Source organism: Thermobia domestica, chromosome 10, assembly GCF_964235325.1.
Source record: "Thermobia domestica chromosome 10, izTheDome1.hap1.1, whole genome shotgun sequence".
Classification (NCBI taxonomy): Eukaryota; Metazoa; Arthropoda; class Insecta; order Zygentoma; family Lepismatidae; genus Thermobia; species Thermobia domestica.
Genome location: NC_137463.1, coordinates 133,032,721 through 133,053,405, shown reverse-complemented (window position 1 = coordinate 133,053,405; position 20,685 = coordinate 133,032,721). Strand labels below are relative to the sequence as shown.

The window sequence follows — 20,685 nt, the reverse complement described above, 5'->3', positions numbered from 1 at the left end:
CCCACCCCAAATATAACATCTATTATGTGTTACGTTCGTTACGGCATTTTATAGCGTACGTGCAAACTCGGCGAAATTAAAACGGGGGTCCTTGGCATAGATTTTCCTTCCGGATATGACTGCGTTGATCACGAGTTTCTTCTTCAAACTTTAGACGCCTGGGGATTTCCTCCTGCATTTCAACAAGTCATAAGATAACTCTACCAATCGGCCCAATGTCGAGTACAGATCAATGGTGATCTTTCCGACCCATTTGCTCTGCAACGTGGATTAAGGCAAGGCGATAGCACCTCGACGAGCCTCTTTGTGATAGTTCTAGATACCTATCTCCGGGATCTGGCTCAGATTACCTCTCTCGGTATACAGGAATACCATCGGATTTGCGTATGAAGTAACCTTAATTGGAACTAAGCCCGAAGATATGCTCGCCGCCATCAGCATAACTAACGAGTTCACCTAGTGCTCCGGCTTGGCATTCAATAAACACAAGACCAAACTCCTGTCATTTCACGGATTTTCTCTACCCTCCTTACCTGAATCACGCTCTCACATTCCCATGGTTGATGCTTTAACAGTACTCGGCACAACTTTTCATAGTGATGTACGCAAACAAATGGATGCTGTCTGGCGACCTATCGTTCACCAGATTAAGAAAATGTTCTACTTACAACGGTTCCGTGGTCTGAATATAATACATAAGATTCAATATCATAACCAGTATGTTGCTGCTAACGTTTGGTACTACGCGCGCACTTTTCCCCTCCCTTCTGTTTACGCTAGCCAAATTGAATCTGTATTCATGTGGTTTCTTTGGCGTGGCTACTTCTTCCGCCTTCGCCACAACACTATTTATCTTCCTCGTAGCGAAGGGGACCTTGGACTCGTAAACATTTGTCTTAAAAGTCAAGTATTATACATGCTAGATGCGTATCAAGAAGTTGAGCCCCACATGGACTATACACGGGTGTGGATCGAATGTTTCTGTCCCGAATACTCTCAAACAAGGAATCCGCCTTTCTGCAGATTTGGCAGCTTATGTCCTCCATATGTCATCAATCTTTTTCAAGCATGGGCATATTCTGGTGAGCTTGCTTTCCCTACTACATATACTTCCCAAAACCTTATACCGGCAATTGTGGAGAGCGTTACTTGTAGATATGAGAGTGCGGGTACAAGATATGTTCCCCAATAAACAATGGCGCCATATTTGGCAAAATCTACGAACCAATGTCCTCGCTTTGCACACACAAGCAGTATGGACGACCATAGTTCATCAACTGTCTGCCACACAAGAAAGACTTCTTTGCATTGGACGTACCACAACCCTCACCTGCAAATATTGTGGCCACTCCGACACAGTACAACATCGCTACATGTCATGTTCAAGTGCCGATATTATTTGGAACCTCCTCCTTCGAATGTTGAGCTTGATCTGCCGTACACCTGTTCCTTTATTTACCGTAGATTTCCTATTCTTTCCTGCATTTTCAGTATTACCCAAAAACCAAACATAATACGGTCCTCTGGTTAGTTGGTACCACATTGTTATACGTTCGTCGTTCCATGCCGTGGAATGATGAACGCTTATATTTTGACTTTTTACAACGGGAATGCCGCAAATATATTTCAGTTGATCTAGAAACACAGTCTTTCAGTAGCATTTTGCAAGCAGGTCTGTCCCACCTGTCGGGAAGGACCGGGAGGCAATGAGTTGTGCTTGTGAACGTTTTCCTTATTGTGATGCATAACCATCATCATCGTACAGACGAGTAGGTTCGCTCAGAACCACATCTTGGAAATTTTTCCTGGATTACACCTATATTGTATCCATGTAATTTTTCTATGTAATATTAGTGACAGTATAGTAAATACTAAAGTGGTTAGAGTTCTAGTGTTCTAATATGGCAGCCCGGGTTTAATTCCCACCTTCGCCGTTTATCCATTTGAAAATGTTTGATTTACAAGGCTGAGCTTCAGTTGGATGGTGCTAAATGAAAGAATTCCAGTGGAAAAATTCAGTGATCTAGAAAATAAAGCAAGAAAAATGAATGGAGAAAACAAGTTATAGAGTTAATTCTGTTAATGGTTCTATATTTGATAGTATCCGTTAATTTCGTGCATTTTTAAATTATTGTTTATTAACACTATATTCTCCCTTTTCTCTGGGTGTCTCAATGTATAAAATTTCACACAAATCTTGAACCCTCAGTTATATTTGCAAGATAACGGGGAATAGGTCTACTTTAATAAGAATAAGTTCTCCATTACAAATAAATTACCAATATTTAGCAATTTCAAAAATTATTTAACGAATAATGAAATTAACGATTTCTTCTTTCGAAGTAGTATTACGTATGAATCAGTAGCGCCAGAACCTAGGAGCTCACGCCCTGTTAGACCACCAAAATTTTCATTGTTGGTTGGGTTCTTCCTCCCAAATGATCCATCCAACCTTTAATCGATTTGCAGCTAGGACTATTGTTAATAGTTTCAAAACTCAGCGCAAAGCTTTGAGTTAGTTGAAAAAGATAACCTGCCATATGTACCGCGTAATCTATCCGTATATTATTTGATACGCGCATATGTATAGTTATTTGAAGTTGTTTATATAATCCTCATTTGAGTTAATTATAAGATTAACTAAGTCCAGCGGCTGTTATCTTCTCATCAGCGTCACTGATATCCGTATATATTTTCAAGTAAGTGGGTGTGTATAGTTTTACGTGTGTATCATACAAACAATAAGTACTCTGAGTACAAGTATCCAAAGACTCCCTTTTGTCATTTCGTCAGCCAGAGTTTTGCTCCACTTCTGCACGAAAACACTCTTTACGATTTGTGCTTTTAACAGTTAGGGGCAACTTCACGCTGCTCTGCTAGCTACTACCACGTGTAATTAATCTTTGAGCAGGCGTTAGTTGGGTTGGCTATCTCATGAATTTTGCACATCAAGAACTTCTGTGGCCCACTGAACATGTGATGACATTCAGACCGGTAGCCAGCCCAAAAATGTAGGGGGGTCCGATCCAACTATATTATAGTCCATTTGCAAGCCCACCTTAAAAATTTTAGAGGGGCCAGCAAAAATTTAGGAGGGCCCGGCCCTTTAGACCCCCGTGGATACGGGCCTGAAAGGAGACGTTAGTTAAACATGTTCCCTAATGTTCTGTTGACATTCTTTATTGTGGAAAATAGTGTACATTCAATTATTGTAGACTTGGACGTAATTGTATATGATTTCATTCGATAAGATATGAGACATTTGTATGCTCAAAGGAAAAAAGAAACGCCCATTCTGTTTAAAAAAGCCACATTTAGTATATTTCTTAAGTCCCTTACCATCCCTTGTAAGTCCCTTACCACCCTTTGTAAAATCCGTGTTCTTGAAAAATAGTGAAGAACAACCATGTAGTAACATAGCAGGCCGAGGGGAAGTCGGATTGTTATGGTGACCAAGATGGCGGCCAACTCGAAAGCCGCCATCTTGAATTAACGTCAAGATTTTTAAATGGGAACATGATCATGCGGCACATCACTTTAGGCTAGAATTTAAAGACAAAAACAACGGTGAAATCAGTTTGTTGAGATCTTAATATGTTCAAAAGTTACAAGCATTTCAAATTGCTAATTTTACCTGTCACGCATGACGGAGCACGTGCTGTACGTGGCCTCCAGCCCGAGTTATGCACAAGGTAAGTCGTTCAACCCAATTGTACATGACCCGCAAAAGAGTTTCTGGTGAAATATCGGCACAGGCTGCAAATATGCGTTCTTACAGATGTTCAAGATCCAGGATCTTTTCGGCGTATACCTTTGCCTTCAGATGACCCCACAGATAAAAATCCAAGGGCGTCAGACTGGTGATGGTGCTGGCCATTCAATGGGATCACAGTGCCCAATCCAACGTCCGGGAAATTGTTCATCCCTATAGGTACGGAGCTGTAATCTGTAATGTGCAGGGGTACCATCCTGCTGGAAAAAAGTGGAAATGTGCCGTCAACGGACAATATGGAAGGGAGGATGAGATCCCGCAACATATTCAAATACCATTCAGCAGTGAGGGTACCAGGAATGATGAATGGATCAATTAATTTGGTGCCCTATAGACCACACCACATCATTAATTTGCCTGTACCTACCATTTTGCAAAGGTCAACCCACTGAGGGTTTGTCTGGGACCAATAACGACAGATTTGCTTATTCAGTTCCCCAGTGACATAAAAGTTGGTCTCATCCGAAAATAAAATTTGTGTGTGGAATGTGGGATCCGTTTGAAGTACCTTTTTCGGGGCAGTGTGAGAACTAATAGGAGAAACAGTCACCACACCAAATGAGTTCTTTCGCTATAATAAAATACAATTATCAATCCAATTGTGAAGTGGATGTAGTAAATTGCACACATCCAACGATTCCAATCTTGTAATGAGACTAAACACTGATTTCAGTTATTTTAAAATACTAAAATGTTATGTAGAAACAATAGATTCACATTTAAATTGGGAACGAAAAGGACATACAAACACACATGGACATGGAAAAGAAACTAAACCGTAACCTGGGTCGGTTCGATTTGAAAACAGGTATTAGGTTGGCACTTTTACGAATATAGTTACATATTTTGAATAGTTCCAAAAGATATCTAATAATTTCTTGTTATGTTAAGTAATTGTAGATATTTTGTTTTATTTTCGTCGATTCTCTATGTTTTTATTAGTATTTTTGGGAGAACATGTTAATGATCAACAGAAAAGGAACTGTTTTTGGTTTCAGTTAACTGTTTGAAACCAGTTCATGCTAAAAGCCGAAACTGCTGTTTAGGATTCATCTGACCGTCCAGTTCTACTAGCCACACACTTCAACTACCCTAGATGCGCATCTTTGTATATATTAATATATGTATATAATGATCGCGCTCTAGCTCAGGGATGACGAACCCATCGCGCCACTTAAGCAGTTTGGCATCATGTTGCGGGCTACAACGAAAAACTATAAAGGCAGTGTTGTCTTCAAATATTTTTTTTTCAAATTGTCAACATTTTTGTAAAAGATACCAGAAACTGTAGTTTTGTAGTTGTAAATGTATTCTAAAAGTTAACAGTTGGTAATATGGATTTAAAATTTCATTCCTTTCATTTGTATAGAAAAGTGGAAAATTGGAAAATTTTCTTACGCTTTAGCTTTTATTTCTTCCATAATGGGCATTATTAATAAAGTGTTATTTATTTGAAAACCATTTTACATTTCATTGGGATGTTAAAGCCAGTGGCTTCAGTCTCAGTTTTCTTTACATTATAATTCTTCGTCTTTTACATTTCACAAAAATGTTCACATAAAATAATAAATATAAAATATGTATAAAACGTACATTTGAGTGCGCGGGCCATACATAACGTGTTCGCTGGCAAACGGTTAGATACGCCTCTTCTCGAGATTTGGATTCCCGCAATATTAATGAGACTAGATGAGAGACTAAACACAATAATTTATAGTGCCTTACGAAAGAATATAATTATAAAGGAATATACCGAAAGATTTCTAAAACTCTAGTTTCACATAACATATAGCCTTGATGCTCAAACAGGAGCACAAAGTCCCTATTATTAAAATGCTGCAATAACATCCACTAATACTACTGCTACAAGTCATATTTAAATAACAACACCACCACACCAACTACTACTACTACTACTACTACTCTACTACCGCTATTACTATTACTAAAAATAATAATATGCAAGTAAAATATACGTTTCGTTAATTGCTTTCTCTGGACATTTTATATTTGATATCATTGCTATTCGAACATTTGTTTCTCATCGTTTCTACTACATGTATTTTTTATGGTCATTTACTTCCCATTCATAAATAGTCCTGTTGTGTGAAACACTAGATTCCAGTCAAGAGGAGTGCCAGTTAAGGGTTGGAAGTCCTCTAACGATCATTTTCTCTTTCATGTCCTTGCGTGTTTTCATGTCTCTTTCATTTTACATTTTAAAACTTTGGATTATTGTTTCTCCATAACACTTTAGTATTTTATTATGATCGAAATCAGTGTTTCGCGCTTATTACAATGTTAGAATCGTAAAAGTGTGCAATTTGCTAAATACATTTCACATTGAGTCTTTTTTCCTCTTACTTATCAGTGATGTATTAGAGTAGTGACTTAAGAGTCAGTTTCACAAGTTGGATGTTATGGCTTCGATTCCATTGAGTCAATTAAAGAAATTTATACCATTTGCAATATTGATAATTCCGGTGCCTAATAATAAGGAAAATTCAATTAGAGTTAAAATGACTTTCTTCGTTGCACAGACTGTAGAAATGTCAAACATCTAAGAAATCACATCATCCGTATCAACCTTGACTCGTGCTGTCTGGGAACGTTACATGTTTAGTAAACAATTGATGAATATATACGGCACGTCCTTAGTATTGGTCAAAAATAAGACTGATCAAGAACAAACGTTATTGTTTGTTAGCAATTGTATAAATGTCTTAATTGGGGAAAGGTTCATAATGTCTTAATTCTTCTACTACTACTAGTAGTGCGAGAAATAATAATAATAATAATAATAATAATAATAATAATAATAATGTCTTAAGCAATTCACCATTTTCAATACATTTCATATATCCGTTCAACCAAAATTTGTAAATCGGAGCAATATTTAGCAATATTCCTGGTACACCTTGTCTCAAAAAGGTTGAGCGCATTCTTTATTGCTATTTCGAGGCAAAAATTTTCTAAGTCCAACTTCGGGTATCTTCGGGAAAAAGTAAACCAGGTTCGAACCTCGAAGCCAATCTTTGCAATCGGGAAAAATCTTGCAGATGTGTTTTTCTTCTTTTAAATAGAATAAGACTTGTTACCAATTATATATAAAAAAGCAACATTGATTGAAATACTTAATGATACAATATTTCGAAACTGTATTAATGCCAGCACATGCTTGTTTGTCATTTTGCTCTCCATACTTAATGGAATATTTAGATACGTAAACGAATCTTTCCATATGTAAAAGAATGGTGAAAGTTAAGACATAGAACATTATTCTCTCCTGAGTACTAAAATAAAAGTCAAAGTAGAACAAAAACAGTGTTTGCAGTGGATATGAATGTAATTATTATCTTAAATATAGTTATATATCGCTAGAAGTATTATTCGAGGAGCGCTTGTGTTAGCTCAGTGGTACGCCGTTGGATTTCAAATCGTAAAGTCGAGGGTTCGATTCTCATCTGAGACAATGTTTTTTATGAAATTCTATTTTCCGCAATGCATGAAAAATTATATAAAATAATTACATTAAAATACGTCAATTGTATATATATAACATACAATCATTGCAAAACAAAGTGATTATTATGTTTAAAATATAACAGGTGTTCGCAGTACGTTGGTATTCTATGATATATGTGAGTGTTAAATACAAATTAAGAAAATAACATCATCGCAATGAATAAATTATGTAGTGTATTTATTTGGAGCTATTTGTCATCGGAAGTTACTTCTGAATTTCATCATTACACAAGTGATTTACGCTTTCTGAAAGATAAAGAGACTATTCGGGTGTAAACAGAAATTATTATACAAACTCCAATCTTCGTTACAGACACAAAACTCTCGATCCCCAAAACTATGTAAACAGGAAATTTACGAACACGAAGTCATGTCTAAGAGACATATTTATACTCGAGAAAGAAGGCAGAATAGGATTTCTTTCCAAAGGATTTCAGTTCAATAATCTGCAAGGCTTTTGTATATGGATGTGGTCCCTTTCTCTCCGCCAATATATATAAAGTAAAAGCGATCGATATTAGTGTCGAATCCATAGTTCTCGTTGTTGCAGAAATTAATAATTACAACTCCGAAAGCGTTAAAGTCCAAATTTAACTCTCATCGTAAAGCTCCTTTTTGGTTAAGCGTATAGCGTACACGCTTTCGGTGTGGGAGACCCAGATTCGGCCCCCAGCGAGAGCTCATGTAGTTCGCGTTAATTAGTAGGTCTACGTCTCATATAACCTCACTGCTGACGGGACGTTAAACTCAAAATCAATTCAATTGATTCAAAACCCATTATTATGGCGGCAGGCACGTAGCCAGGATTTCGTAATAGGGGGGTCCGAGACATGAAGTACAGTGGTCATCACACCAGAGTTCGATTATTCTAAACTATTTTAGTGGTAACATATATTGGTTCATTTAGTCAGGATTTCGTAATGAAGGGGAGGGGGGGAGTTTGACATGAAATATTGTTGTTATCACACCAGGGGCTTGATCAATTTAAACGATTTTACTAGCAACATATATTAGTTTGTTAAGACTTTAAAATTAGGATATTTTAGTAAGTATTTTAGTAACAAACTATGAAGAAATCTCGAAGAAAAGAATATTTAAAAAAAGATTTGAAATGAAAATGAATTGAAATCTTTAAGTTTTCGTCCCACGTTTATACTGGTTAGGCTAAAGGAGACGGTGATGATGAGAGATGAGTGAAATTATAATTGAAGAAAGTGGAGGAAACGGAAGAACCCCGAGAAAACCCACCAGCACAGTGTTTGTCCACCACAAAGTCCACACGGCGCGAGCTAGTATCGAACCAGGGAACCCAAGCACCGGAGGTGAACTCTCTACCACTGGGCCACTTTGGGGCCTGATTATATACCAAATGTCATTTCATTTGACTTTGCAATTTGACCGTGATAATCAGCAGACATAGTTACTTTTAGTTTTTTATACTAGGTAATTCATATATTACAGGTGATTCAAATTTTTTTCCAGCAGTTAGCTCCTCTAAAAGCTTACAAGCTGTATCTCAAAATTGAACTTCTATTGCTATTGCCACTCTTACGATTGCAAATATCAAAATCCAAAAATGCTGAGCTTTTTTCATTAGAAATGGAGATTCAGAAGAAGAAAAATGGAGATATTGAAAGTAAAACGTAGACAAGCTCACCAGTGTTCAGAAGATGCTGTCTACAATGCGCAGAACAGAATGGGACGGTGGGTAGTTGGGGGTCGTTTCGTCCAAACATATTTCGTCCAAAGGATTTTCGTCCAGAGACATTTAGCCCAAACACATTTATTCCAGGGACATTTCGTCCAAAACACAATTGGTGCAAAAGACAATTGGTCTAAAGGACATTTCGTACAAAACACAATTGGTCCAAAAGATATTTGGTCCAAAGGGCATTTCGTCCAAAAGACAATTGGTCCAAGGAACATTTCGTCCAGGGATGTTTAGTTTAAAGCACATTTCGTCCAAAGAACATTTGGTCCGGTAACGCTTGGGGGTCAAGGGTTTGCTTCTATTAGAAGAGTAAAAGTGATGCATATAACATTATGACTCACAAGTAATACCTCCCAAGTGTAACACTCCGATTTTGAAAAAAATAGGCAGGTAGATACTACACACAAAATAAACGAATACGTGTTTTTCTGCGGAAAAGTGGGGGAGTTTTAGGGGGAGGGCAAAAGCCCCTACTCAAAATTTTGAAAGTTGACGCCCGAAAGGCAAGAAGAGGTGGACCGAAGTGAACGAAATTGTGCACAGATATTGCAGACGTAAAATGAGGGAATACGTGTTTCGTATTTTCCTGGAAAAAATGGTTACGTGGGGCACAGACCCCTCCAAACCTTTGATCACGAAATATCAAAAGTACTAATAACAGTATGTCAGATGTGTGTAAAGAACAGGAAGAATTGCAACGAAACTTTGAGTAGGGACAATACGCAAAAAATAAATAAATACGTTTTTTTATTTTCTGCGAAAGAACGGTTTGAGGGGACAAAAGCCCCCATCCAAAAGTTTGAAACTTGAGGCCCGAAAGGTCACAAGAAATGAACCAAAGTGAATTAAATTGTGCAGAGATATTGTAGACATTAAATTAGGGAATACAGGTTTCGTATTTTCCTGAAAAAAAGAAAAAAGGTTTGGGTGGGACACAGACCCCTACAAAACTTTGATCGTGAAACATCAAAAGTGCGAATAACAGTATGTCAGAAGTGCTTAAAGGACATGAAGAATTGGAACGACATATTGTGTAGGAACAATACGCAAAAAATAAACGAATGCGAGTTTATTTTCTGAGGAAAAACGGTTTTAAGGGACAAAATCCCCCACCAAAAATTTTGAAATTTGAGGCCTAAAAGGCAAGAAGAAGTGTACAGAATTGAATGAAACTGTGCACAGATATTGTAGACGTAAATTGAGGTAATTGGGTTTCGTATTTTCCTTTTAAAAAAACGGTTGCGTATATCACGGACCTTTTAAACTGTTGATTACGAAATGTCAAAAGTGCAAATAATTATACGTCAGAGGTTCTTAAAGAGTATGGAAAATTGCAACGAAACCTCGTATAGGGATCATTCGCAAAACAATAAACGAAACGTGTTTTAATTTGTGCGGAAAACAGTGTTGGGGCCTAGGCCTTCTCCGAAAAAAAGTAAATATTACCGTAATAGCGCAGGAAGTAGTGGACCAAAGCAAATGAAATTGTGGGTAGACATTTTAGAGACCCTATGTAAAATAAGGTCTTTCGTGTTTCTGAAGTATCCCTATCTGTTTTGCTTCAAATTTGGCACATCAACAGCAAACAGGAAATTAATCGACACGTGTTTTTGTTTATGCGGAAAAACATTGTAAGGGTTAAAGGTGCCTCCTGAAATGCTATAAAATACACTATACTGTTTGTGCTTGTTGTTGATCTGCCAAATTTGAAGAAATCAGATGGAGACACTTGTGAAACACGAAAGGCCTTATTTTACGTATCCAATATCTACGTACAATTTTATTAACTTCGGTCCACTTCTTCTTGGCTTTCGGGCTTCAACTTTCAAAACTTTGGGTGGGAGTTTTTGCACCCTATAACCCTTTTTTCGCAGAAAATAAAAAACCCGTGTTCATTTATTTTTTGCATATTGTCCATACACAAAGTTTCGTTGCAATTCTTCATGTAAATTTAGGCACTTCTGACATACTGTTACTAGCACTTTTGATATTTCATGAGCAAAGGTTTGGAGGGGTCCGCGCCCCACCCAACCATTCTTTCTAGAAAAACACGAAACCCGTATTCCCTCATTTTTCGTCTACAATATTTGTGCACGATTTCATTCATTTCGGTCCACTTCTTCTTGCCTTTCGGGCGACAACTTTCAAAATTTTGGGTAGGGGCTTTTGCCCCTAAAACCAATTTTCCACAGAAAATAAAAAAAAACACGTATTTACTTATTTTATGTGTAGTATCTGCCTGCCAAATTTTTATCAAAATTGGAGTGTTACACTTGGGAAGTGTTACTTGTGTAGCTTCTTATTTCTAAAGGAAATTTTGAAATAGAGATTTATTCCGCAATTTTCTTTTCGATAAAACAAATATATGTTGAGATATTAAAAAAAACTTAAACGTCTGAAAACTAAATGGCCACCTTCCTTTGCTTTCATTAATAATTTTACAAAAATACAGTTTTAGCTTCGCAGAAATACAGTTGTAGCTTCGTTGGTTAAGGAATTCACCTCCCAAAATGATAAACAACCCTTTGAAGAGCATACTCCCTCTTCATTTGCGGACAACATTGCCTCCGCATGGTCATGTGAATCTTCTATTTGGTTTGAGACTTTGCAATGGATATCTTAAATGTGCTGTGCTGTACCGAGAAAATTAATATGAAAGCAAAAGTATATACTATATTTGCATAAGGAGTAACACTGAAATAAAAATACAAGACAAGTTAACAATTCTGGTTTGTCATACAACTCACTAATTATGTAGAAACGTCTGCCGAAGTTACACACTATCAATAGTCTACAAATAGAAACCAGACCTGTGGTTAACCTGAAAATATACGTATATTCTACACGAAATGTTCCAACTTTCATCTTATATTTGTCAATCACTTTTCACAATGTTGCAGCCAAGAATGTGACTGTTTAAGAGTATTATCTTTGGACACTAAGAATATATTTCACACATGTGTATTTTTCTATTCTCAGTATTTCTTCAAAGATACTTGACACATAATTTTTCACTTTTCTAACAAAAGGGTTTGAATACCTAATATTTAACTTACTCAAATTTAAACTCCATTAATTTTAGTTACCGGTACTTACTTTAGAACTATTTCATTCACAACATGAAAATTTTAGATGTCATGTAAGCAGTTATTACAGCAACATACTTCACACTACAACCTTTCCCTCACTCCTGTTGTTCGGCCATGTTGTTTTCAGGCGTTTACGTTTTTCTGAATATCTCAGCATTATTTGTTCTATCAAAATGAAAATTGCGGAATAAATCTCTATTTCAAATTTCCTTTAGAAATAAGAAGCTACTGAGTCATAATGTTATATGAATCACTTTTACTCTTCTAATAGAAACAAACCCTTGACCCCCAAGCGTTACCGGACCAAATGTTCTTTGGACGAAATGTGCTTTGAACTAAACATCCCTGGACGAAATGTCCTTTGGACCAATTCTCCTTTGGACGAAATGTCCTTTGGACCAATTGTATTTTGGACGAATTGTCCTTTGGACCAAATGTCTTTGGATTAAATGTCTCTGGACGAAATGTTCTTTGGACGAAATATCTTTGGACTAAAAGGGTGGCCACCGGGTGGGCCAGTGTGAGTCACGGTGAGTGGTGTTTCGAAGTAGGTCACGTCCTTTTGACCCACGATCCACTGATCCACTCACAAATCTTGACCCATTTCACCCACTTACCAACCGACCCACTGACCCACTCCATCTTTGATTTTAACATGTCTTGTTTCATTTAAAAGACGAAACATACATCCACATAATTTTTTTCATCGATTGCGAATGTTGGCTTAATATCATAATTGTAATGGTAATTTCTTCTTAAGGTGAGAAATTGATATGATTAAAAAGCCCATCTTGACGTGGGTACAAATTACCTTCCAAATTTATTAGAAACGCTTTCTCATCCCGAAAACTATGAATTCGACAAATATTTAAGTAATTTTTGAGATTTTATTTTTAGCTCTCCCAGGCCATCATCTTGTGAAGATGGGGATGAATTTGGATGTAACCTCCATTGGAAGCATCACTATCCATCTCAACGACCGAGAAAATTATGGATAAAACACTAAGATCAGTCGTTTTACATTATTTTTACATGTCACACCTCCCAACTTCCATAACTTCATACTACCACAATATTTTCTTCTTAGATTGAAAGTAATATGTCCCCCAAGTTTGGTAAAGATTGTCCCAGACATTCCAGAACAACGCTCTCCTTATTAGATGTGCTGGGGGATCTTACTCTTACTGGAAGTTGAACTTAAACTTAAAGGTCGTCAGAACTGCTCCCAATGAACTTGGCGACCACGAAAGATATGGGTTGTATACTAACATTGGTTATTTTCAATTATTTCTACATGTCACAAATTTCACAAACTCTTCATTGTGTTAATGAGGGCTTAACTTACATGGCATCTGAAGTTCCAATCTTTACCTAAGAGACCCCAAAATTATAGATTCGACACTAATGTAGGTCTTTTTTTATAATTTTGATGTCAGTCCCTTTCATTCCCCCTAGGACAGCAAACGGATACTGCCACTGCTAGGACTAAATTTGGTCTTAAATGGCATTAAAATTTCTACCAATTAATTTAGCGAACAGTGCTGCATTTAGAAGCTCGGCGTCCCTACGCACTTTTGCTCTCGGCGCCCCAATAACTACACATTTCTCCGTCCCTTGATCCCTAACTTACAAATAAAACTTAATTCGAATATGCTTAATTAGTGAATTTATTGCAGTTAAATACCACTCACTAGATGCTACAGCTACAATTACGTAACAAAAAATAAATGGGAAACATGTTCTGAATTATTTTCAGATTTCTTACGCCATCCTTAAATATATTAGAATAGTAAAAGAGGACTGCTCATGAAATAGTATATTTGCTCTCGATTTTTTAAACTTTTTCATACGAAAAAAAAAATTTTAAACTTTGCGCTCTTCAAATATGTTGCCCTCTAGGCACGGGCCTAGTTGAACTAATGGGAAAAGCAGCACTGAAAACTTACGCTTCGACTCTAATATTGGTTGATTTCGATATTTTTTTGTCGCTACGTAACCACCCTCGGTGCTAATGGGAGCTTAATTGGACTTGAATTGAAAGTAGAACTGTTTACCTAAGCGACCACGAAACTATGGATTCGATACTAATATCGATCCTTTTCTAGCATTTTTGATATATATCCCGACAGTACTCTTTTCCAGATTGTAAGAAATATGGTTAAAATTGCTCTAGACATATCAGAATTATGTCGAAACACACACATACATCCACTTTCATATATATAAATACAGAGTGAGCGAGCGAGAAAGTGAGAGAGAGCGACCAAAGGCATCACCACTTCCACATTGCAAAAGCATATATCAGGTATTGAATTGAAAATCTATGTAAAGACCTTTTGCTGTGGCATGCTTCATAAGGACAATTCCAGTCTGCTCACGTGACCTTTGGGGTTCATGAATTTCTTGCGAGCGTTCCGACTTTGGATTTTCTGTTTATACCTTCTTTTTATGCTTCGGATATTTTTTCAAGAATATCAATGACATGCTGTAATACGAATGTTCAGAAGTAACCCCTATATGACAAATAGCTGCAAATAAATACACTAGATAATTTATTTATTGCGATGATATTATTTTCTTAATTTGTATTTAACATTCACATATATCATAGAATACCAACGTACTGTGAACACCTGTTATATTTTAAACATAATAATCACTATGTTCTGCAATGATTATATGTTATATATATACAACTGACATATTTTAATGTAATTATTTTATATAATTTTTCATGCATTGCGGAAAATAGAATTTCATAAAAAACATTGACTCAGATGGGAATCGAACCCTCGACCTTACGGTTTGAAATCCAACGGCGTATCACTGAACTAACACAAGCGCTCCTCGAATAATACTTCTAGCGATATATAACTATATTTAAGATAATAATTACATTCATATCCACTGCAAACACTGTTTTTGTTCTACTTTGACTTTTATTTTAGTACTCAGGAGAGAATAATGTTCTATGTCCTAACTTTCACCACTCTTTTACATATGGAAAGATTCGTTTACGTATCTAAATATTCCATTAAGTATGGAGAGCAAAATGACAAACAAGCATGTACTGGCATTAATACAGATTCGAAATATTGTATCATTAAGTATTTCAATCAATGTTGCTTTTTTATATATAATTGGTAACAAGTCTTATTCTATTTAAAAGAAGAAAACACATCTGCAAGATTTTTCCCGATTGCAAAGGTTGGCTTCGAGGTTCGAACCTGGTTTACTTTTTCCCGAAGATACCCGAAGTTGGACTTAGAAAATTTTTGCCTCGAAATAGCAATAAAGAATGCGCTCAACCTTTTTGAGACAAGGTGTACATATTGTTAAAATGTCAATTTAACCCAAAAATTATCGTGACTTTTACCCAAAGAAGGAGTGCTACTATATATCGTGATGAAGGCAACAAACCCAACACGTTTTACTATCAGCATGACTTTAACCTTACTATCATCATCAGTGTTCTGCCACATTGACAGATTCTTACAACAAGCAAATATTTCTCCATTCACTTCTATTTTTTTGTTTTTTGTTAAGGCGTCAGAATTTTTGACCTTCAAATCGTCCAGGAGCTGCCAAATTCTTTCCCTGTTGTTCCTTTCAGAAACTAGCCTTTCCAAAGTATCTCTTATAAACAAATTAATCCTTAAAGAGTGTCCCAACCAATTCTTTTCCTTTCTCCTATCAACTTCAGTATTGTTCTTTCTTCATACACTTCTCTCAGAACTTCTTTATGTCTTATTTTTTTCTTTCCAACTATTTTTTTAAATCCTGCTCCATATAATGGATATAATTATAATTGAGGCCTATTCCGGAAGAAGGGCACATAAGCCTATGTGCCCTTTTTCCGGAAATCATTGAAAACGAACCGCCATGTTATACTATAGCTGGTGTGAAACTTTCATCTTGATATCTTTATTTTTGGCAGACTGGCGATATTGTTTTTGTAAGCCTTTGCACTACTGTTTTGGCTCACAGCTGACTTCAGACCCTAGCAGCGGTAGCTTTTTTCTTATTTGACTTTAGAAAAGAACATCAGCAAGTTTGTGAACTAAGAACAGTAGTATTGTTGTCAGATTCTATAGGTGGACAAAACAAACACTACAATAATAAAATGTTGTTCTTGGTTCGCTAAAGTTCATAAAGAGGAAATAATTTGTTTATATCGTGTGCGTGGACACCCGTTTAGCCAGTGCGACCACAACTTCTGGTTTGTTCGAAACAAAATAAAAAACTTGGAGCGAATCGGATCTGCTAAGCCATGGTTAGAAGCCATCGTTACCTGTCGACAGAATCCATCTCCTTTTGAACTGACAATGGATAAAGATTTGATTAAGGATTGGGACTCAGCTCTTGATCCTTTCTTTCGTTCCAACCCATCATCAAAAAGTTCAAACTACACCATTATGTAATATGTAATGATAAAGTACACTGTATCAGGCATTCTGCTGTGTTCTATTACGTACATGCCAACATGCCAACATCTTATCTTTCAAAAACTAATATCGAAGAATTGAGTGATATTGACCCTAATCCTGCCCCTTTTGTTGGAGTGAGCGAACAGAAATAGAACGACGTTCGGTCTTTAATGAAGTTCTTGTCAGCTGAAGACAACAACTGGATTGAATATATATTGAATGAGTATGAACAGGACTAAATCATAATACATCTATTACCATGGGTAATAGCTTATATTTGCTAGAATAAATACATTATTTTAATGCATTAATAGTTTGCTATTTCTTCAACCAACAAGGATTTTCGAAAATAGAGCACATAACATTTTATACAAATATGTTTATAACTATTTAAAATAAAATATTTTTTCATTTAATACAAGCTATTTATTAGTCAAATAGATCTTTTATATTAAGAAAGCCTGTAATAGGCATTTGCAAGCTTATGTTATTGTTATATACTCTGATAAAGTTTTAAGGGTCTTTTTCTCCATTCACGAAAACGGTCTATGTGCCCTTCTTCCGGAATAGGCCTCAATTGTAGTGCAAACATGTGTCAAAGTACAGTAATGCGAATATGACTGTCTAACTCAATATAATAATACTGGATAGAAGAGTCAGAGCACGTTCTTATAACCACTTTTTAAAGAGTGATCATTTATTAAACATATCGTAAAAATCAGGTAATTATTAATCTTTCGTTTTATTAATGATGATAATAGCATCTTATTATAGAAATAAGACACATTTGGTGCGGGGTCTGTTTTCCTTATTTGTGCTCACCCTGCCCCGAGAAAAAAACGTATTTCAAAACGGGACTGCATGACCCGTATATCATACAATATTTACAATGAAGAAAAAGTGATTTTCATTGTTTCATTTTTTAACACATAACTACCACCCCAGGCAAGTAACATTTAGTTTCTGTAAGTTTACTTACTAAAATAGCTTGATTAGGTATATACCCAACTTAATTTTCTTCAGTTGTTAAATTTCCTCTACTCATTAATTAAGAAAGACTAATTGAAATTTTGAGAATCTCAATGCAAAGACCTGGGATTCTTTTACTGGCAGCCATTATTTTGAAAAATACAGCAGTTGATAATTACTGTTTGAATGTCGGATGATCATTTTATATTATCAGCGGTTGTCTCAAAGTTTACGTTCACACGTTACGCACAGCAAAGATCTATTGATATTTGTGGATATTTCATACCTCTTTTCATTACAAAGATACCAAATATTTTAAAAATTCATATCAGACGATTATTTACGAAAAGGTGACATGATGTGGAAATTCTTCATAAAGCTGGGAGCACAACTATTCGTTTCACAGCAAGTAATGAATATTTATATTCGTGATAGTAAATAATATAAAGTTACATTCTTTTCAGTGAATAAATTTTACCTAAATTTTAACATTTTGATTTTTTAACATGGTATGACTAATTGGTAATCAAATGTGTTTGCAGTAGAAAGGTATTTTTCTCAGATATAAAATAAGATATACATTTCTATTACATGCTTATTTGCGTTTATTTCAGTGTGATTTAAAACCCATCGAAATGTCACTGATTATTCTAGGGATTTTATACCGAGTAGTTTTATAATTACTTATTTTGGAACTAAAAGTAAAATAAATGCAAAATTGGTTGTAAATAATAATTTTAAAACCAAAGCAGTAAATTTAAACTTTATTTGTGTAACAAATATTACATTTTTAATTATTTAATCATATTCTGACCTTAAATTTTACAAGTTCTTTACGAAGACTCAGTGCCTCTCCACGCTCACCTACTGTCCGTGTCAAGTCTTTCTTGGAGGTAGTATCTATATAAAGAATTAAGCGAAAATGCAATTCCCTCTGTATAGGTTTGTGGGAATTGTAATGGATCTACGCTCGCTCTTTTGACTTAGTCTCTGAAAAGGTTTTGTGAAAAAAAAGGTAGAATATCTATATGGTAGATTTTCCAACAAAAATCAATACTATTATCGCAAGTTTTGCCGATTATATTGCACTTTTAGCTACCAGTAGAAACATCAAGTATGCACACTATGAAAACAACGGCTCTTAAAGCGCCTGTAAGACTGAACCAAACAACAGAGAATGAGTATTAACCCGGAGATGATAATCATCATTTCGTTCTAAAGAAGATGCATTTATTTTCCAATCCAAGTAAATTTTAGCTTTCATGGAATACAACGACCAAACAACGTTTGGTAATTAATTATTTAAAAGGACACTCACCTTTCGTCAGCATCTCCAACAAACCTCAGCAAGAGAGAAACAATGTTTCAGAGCTTTAACTTGCCTCCTAAGGTTACCGTAATTTAATTTAAAAAGGAGGATTCATCTATACATCATCCTTATAATGTCTGTGCTCTTTTATGCTGATTCTGAGTGGTAAACCCCTATCGGAAGACTTATCTCCTAAAGTTTCAGATAGTTCACTATTATGATGCTCCTATCAACACAGATAAACCTGTATAGTGCAATTATGCAAGGAACTAACTAAGAATTCCATATCTGACCGAATTTATGCAAACCGAATTTGTGCCAGTGGCTCCTAATTTCGGTTCCCATGCTTTCTGTGCAAATGTTTAAGCGAATAAGCAGCTATTATGTTTGAAATGGAATTTCTACTATTGATGATAAGAAAAACATGTATGTGAAGTGAATAAATATGTGAGATAATTGTATAAGTAATACATCTCTTTTCAAATTGTGGTGTAATTCATAACGTAGTACCTTGAAGTTTACATGAAAATTCTTAGTTACTAAAACTGTTCCCTTTATAGGCTGCTGTTTTAACTGTACAGTACGATGTAGAGCTTTACTACTTATTTTAAGGCAATTACTAGTAGTTAGTTTTAAGAACACAAATATTAGTGATAAAAATTTATTGATAAAGAAGCAGTCCATGAGCTTTATATGGAATTTGTCAATGTTTGTCAATATATTAAAGAACTACAATATAATCATTACATTCTGGAGGCAAATAAGTAAAGAAAGTGTTTTTGCAGTATCTTTTTCTTGTTATATCAATATGTTTAGTCTTGTTTTAGTGTCATATGTTTCCTGATTTACTTTTTGTTTCGCTTCTCTGCAGGAAACGGCAAAGGAGGCGTTAAAGCTTGTAAACCACGAACTTCCTATAAAAGATTATGCAACACCTGTCTCTGTCTGGATGTAGGAATAGAAGTTTGCACAACCTATAAATGTATTTCAAACGAAGTTAGAGATCAAATTGTTGCCGATTAAATATTCAGAATAAGTGCTGTAAATGTTAATTTTTAAGAATTATTTATATTAGTTCCTTTTTATAACCTTCAACTAGAATTTAAAAATTTGAACTTAAAATGAACATTTTGTTCTGGTATATTCATTTACATATATGAAACTGCAGTGACAATGAAACTGAACCAAAGACCATTTAAGGTTTTAATAACTACAACATAATTTTACAACACATGTTACTTATTCAGTGCGTTTTAGATTCTTCCTAAATTCGTACATATATAGACACAACTACATATGATACATATGATAAAAATACGTAGATACATGTAATTAATTTTTAATCGATCAGAAGAACTGACACACATGAAGTAACTAGAAATTACAAATGATTTACAAAACTTTCGAAATAAACACATAGAATCTGAACAACTGAGGAACCTAAGATACAATCTTAAGTGCAAAATAATGTGTGTAATGCGAATATTAAAATCAGGATTTATATAATTATTTCTTACTGAACAAAAGACATTCTTAATTTGCAATGTTTCTATTTGCTTGCATACAAATATTGTATACATATTGTGTTTAGAAATTTCAAGGTGAAACTCCGGTAGGTGGTTCTGTATCAAGTCAAAGATAAAGTTTTAATAAAGATAAGTCGAGAGATATTTCCGTTCACCGATAATGTAAAACCTTACGTTCTAAAACTCTCTGGCTTAAAAACTATGCAACATAGGAACTAGTATATGCTTTATCCACATATTAATATATCAGAATCCTCTGGTACCATGAAACGAATGCGCAATTAGTACTTAAAAGACTTACCGCAACTAAAACTAAGGCGACTTTGGACCCAAGCATTTAAAAACTCTTTTCTCTCC

The 20,685-nt window shown here is 35.4% G+C and overlaps 1 protein-coding gene across 1 annotated transcript in view; it reads left to right on the top strand.

Moving 5' to 3' along the window:
* Positions 1–19,825, top strand: part of LOC145661613 (uncharacterized) — an 87,915-nt gene extending 68,090 nt beyond the window's left edge. Inside the window, exon 4 of the mRNA XM_081726933.1 lies at positions 19,674–19,825. Within this exon, the coding sequence (XP_081583059.1) occupies positions 19,674–19,825 (152 nt within the window). The remainder of the gene's footprint in view (positions 1–19,673) is intronic.
* The last annotated feature ends 860 nt before the right edge of the window (positions 19,826–20,685 follow it).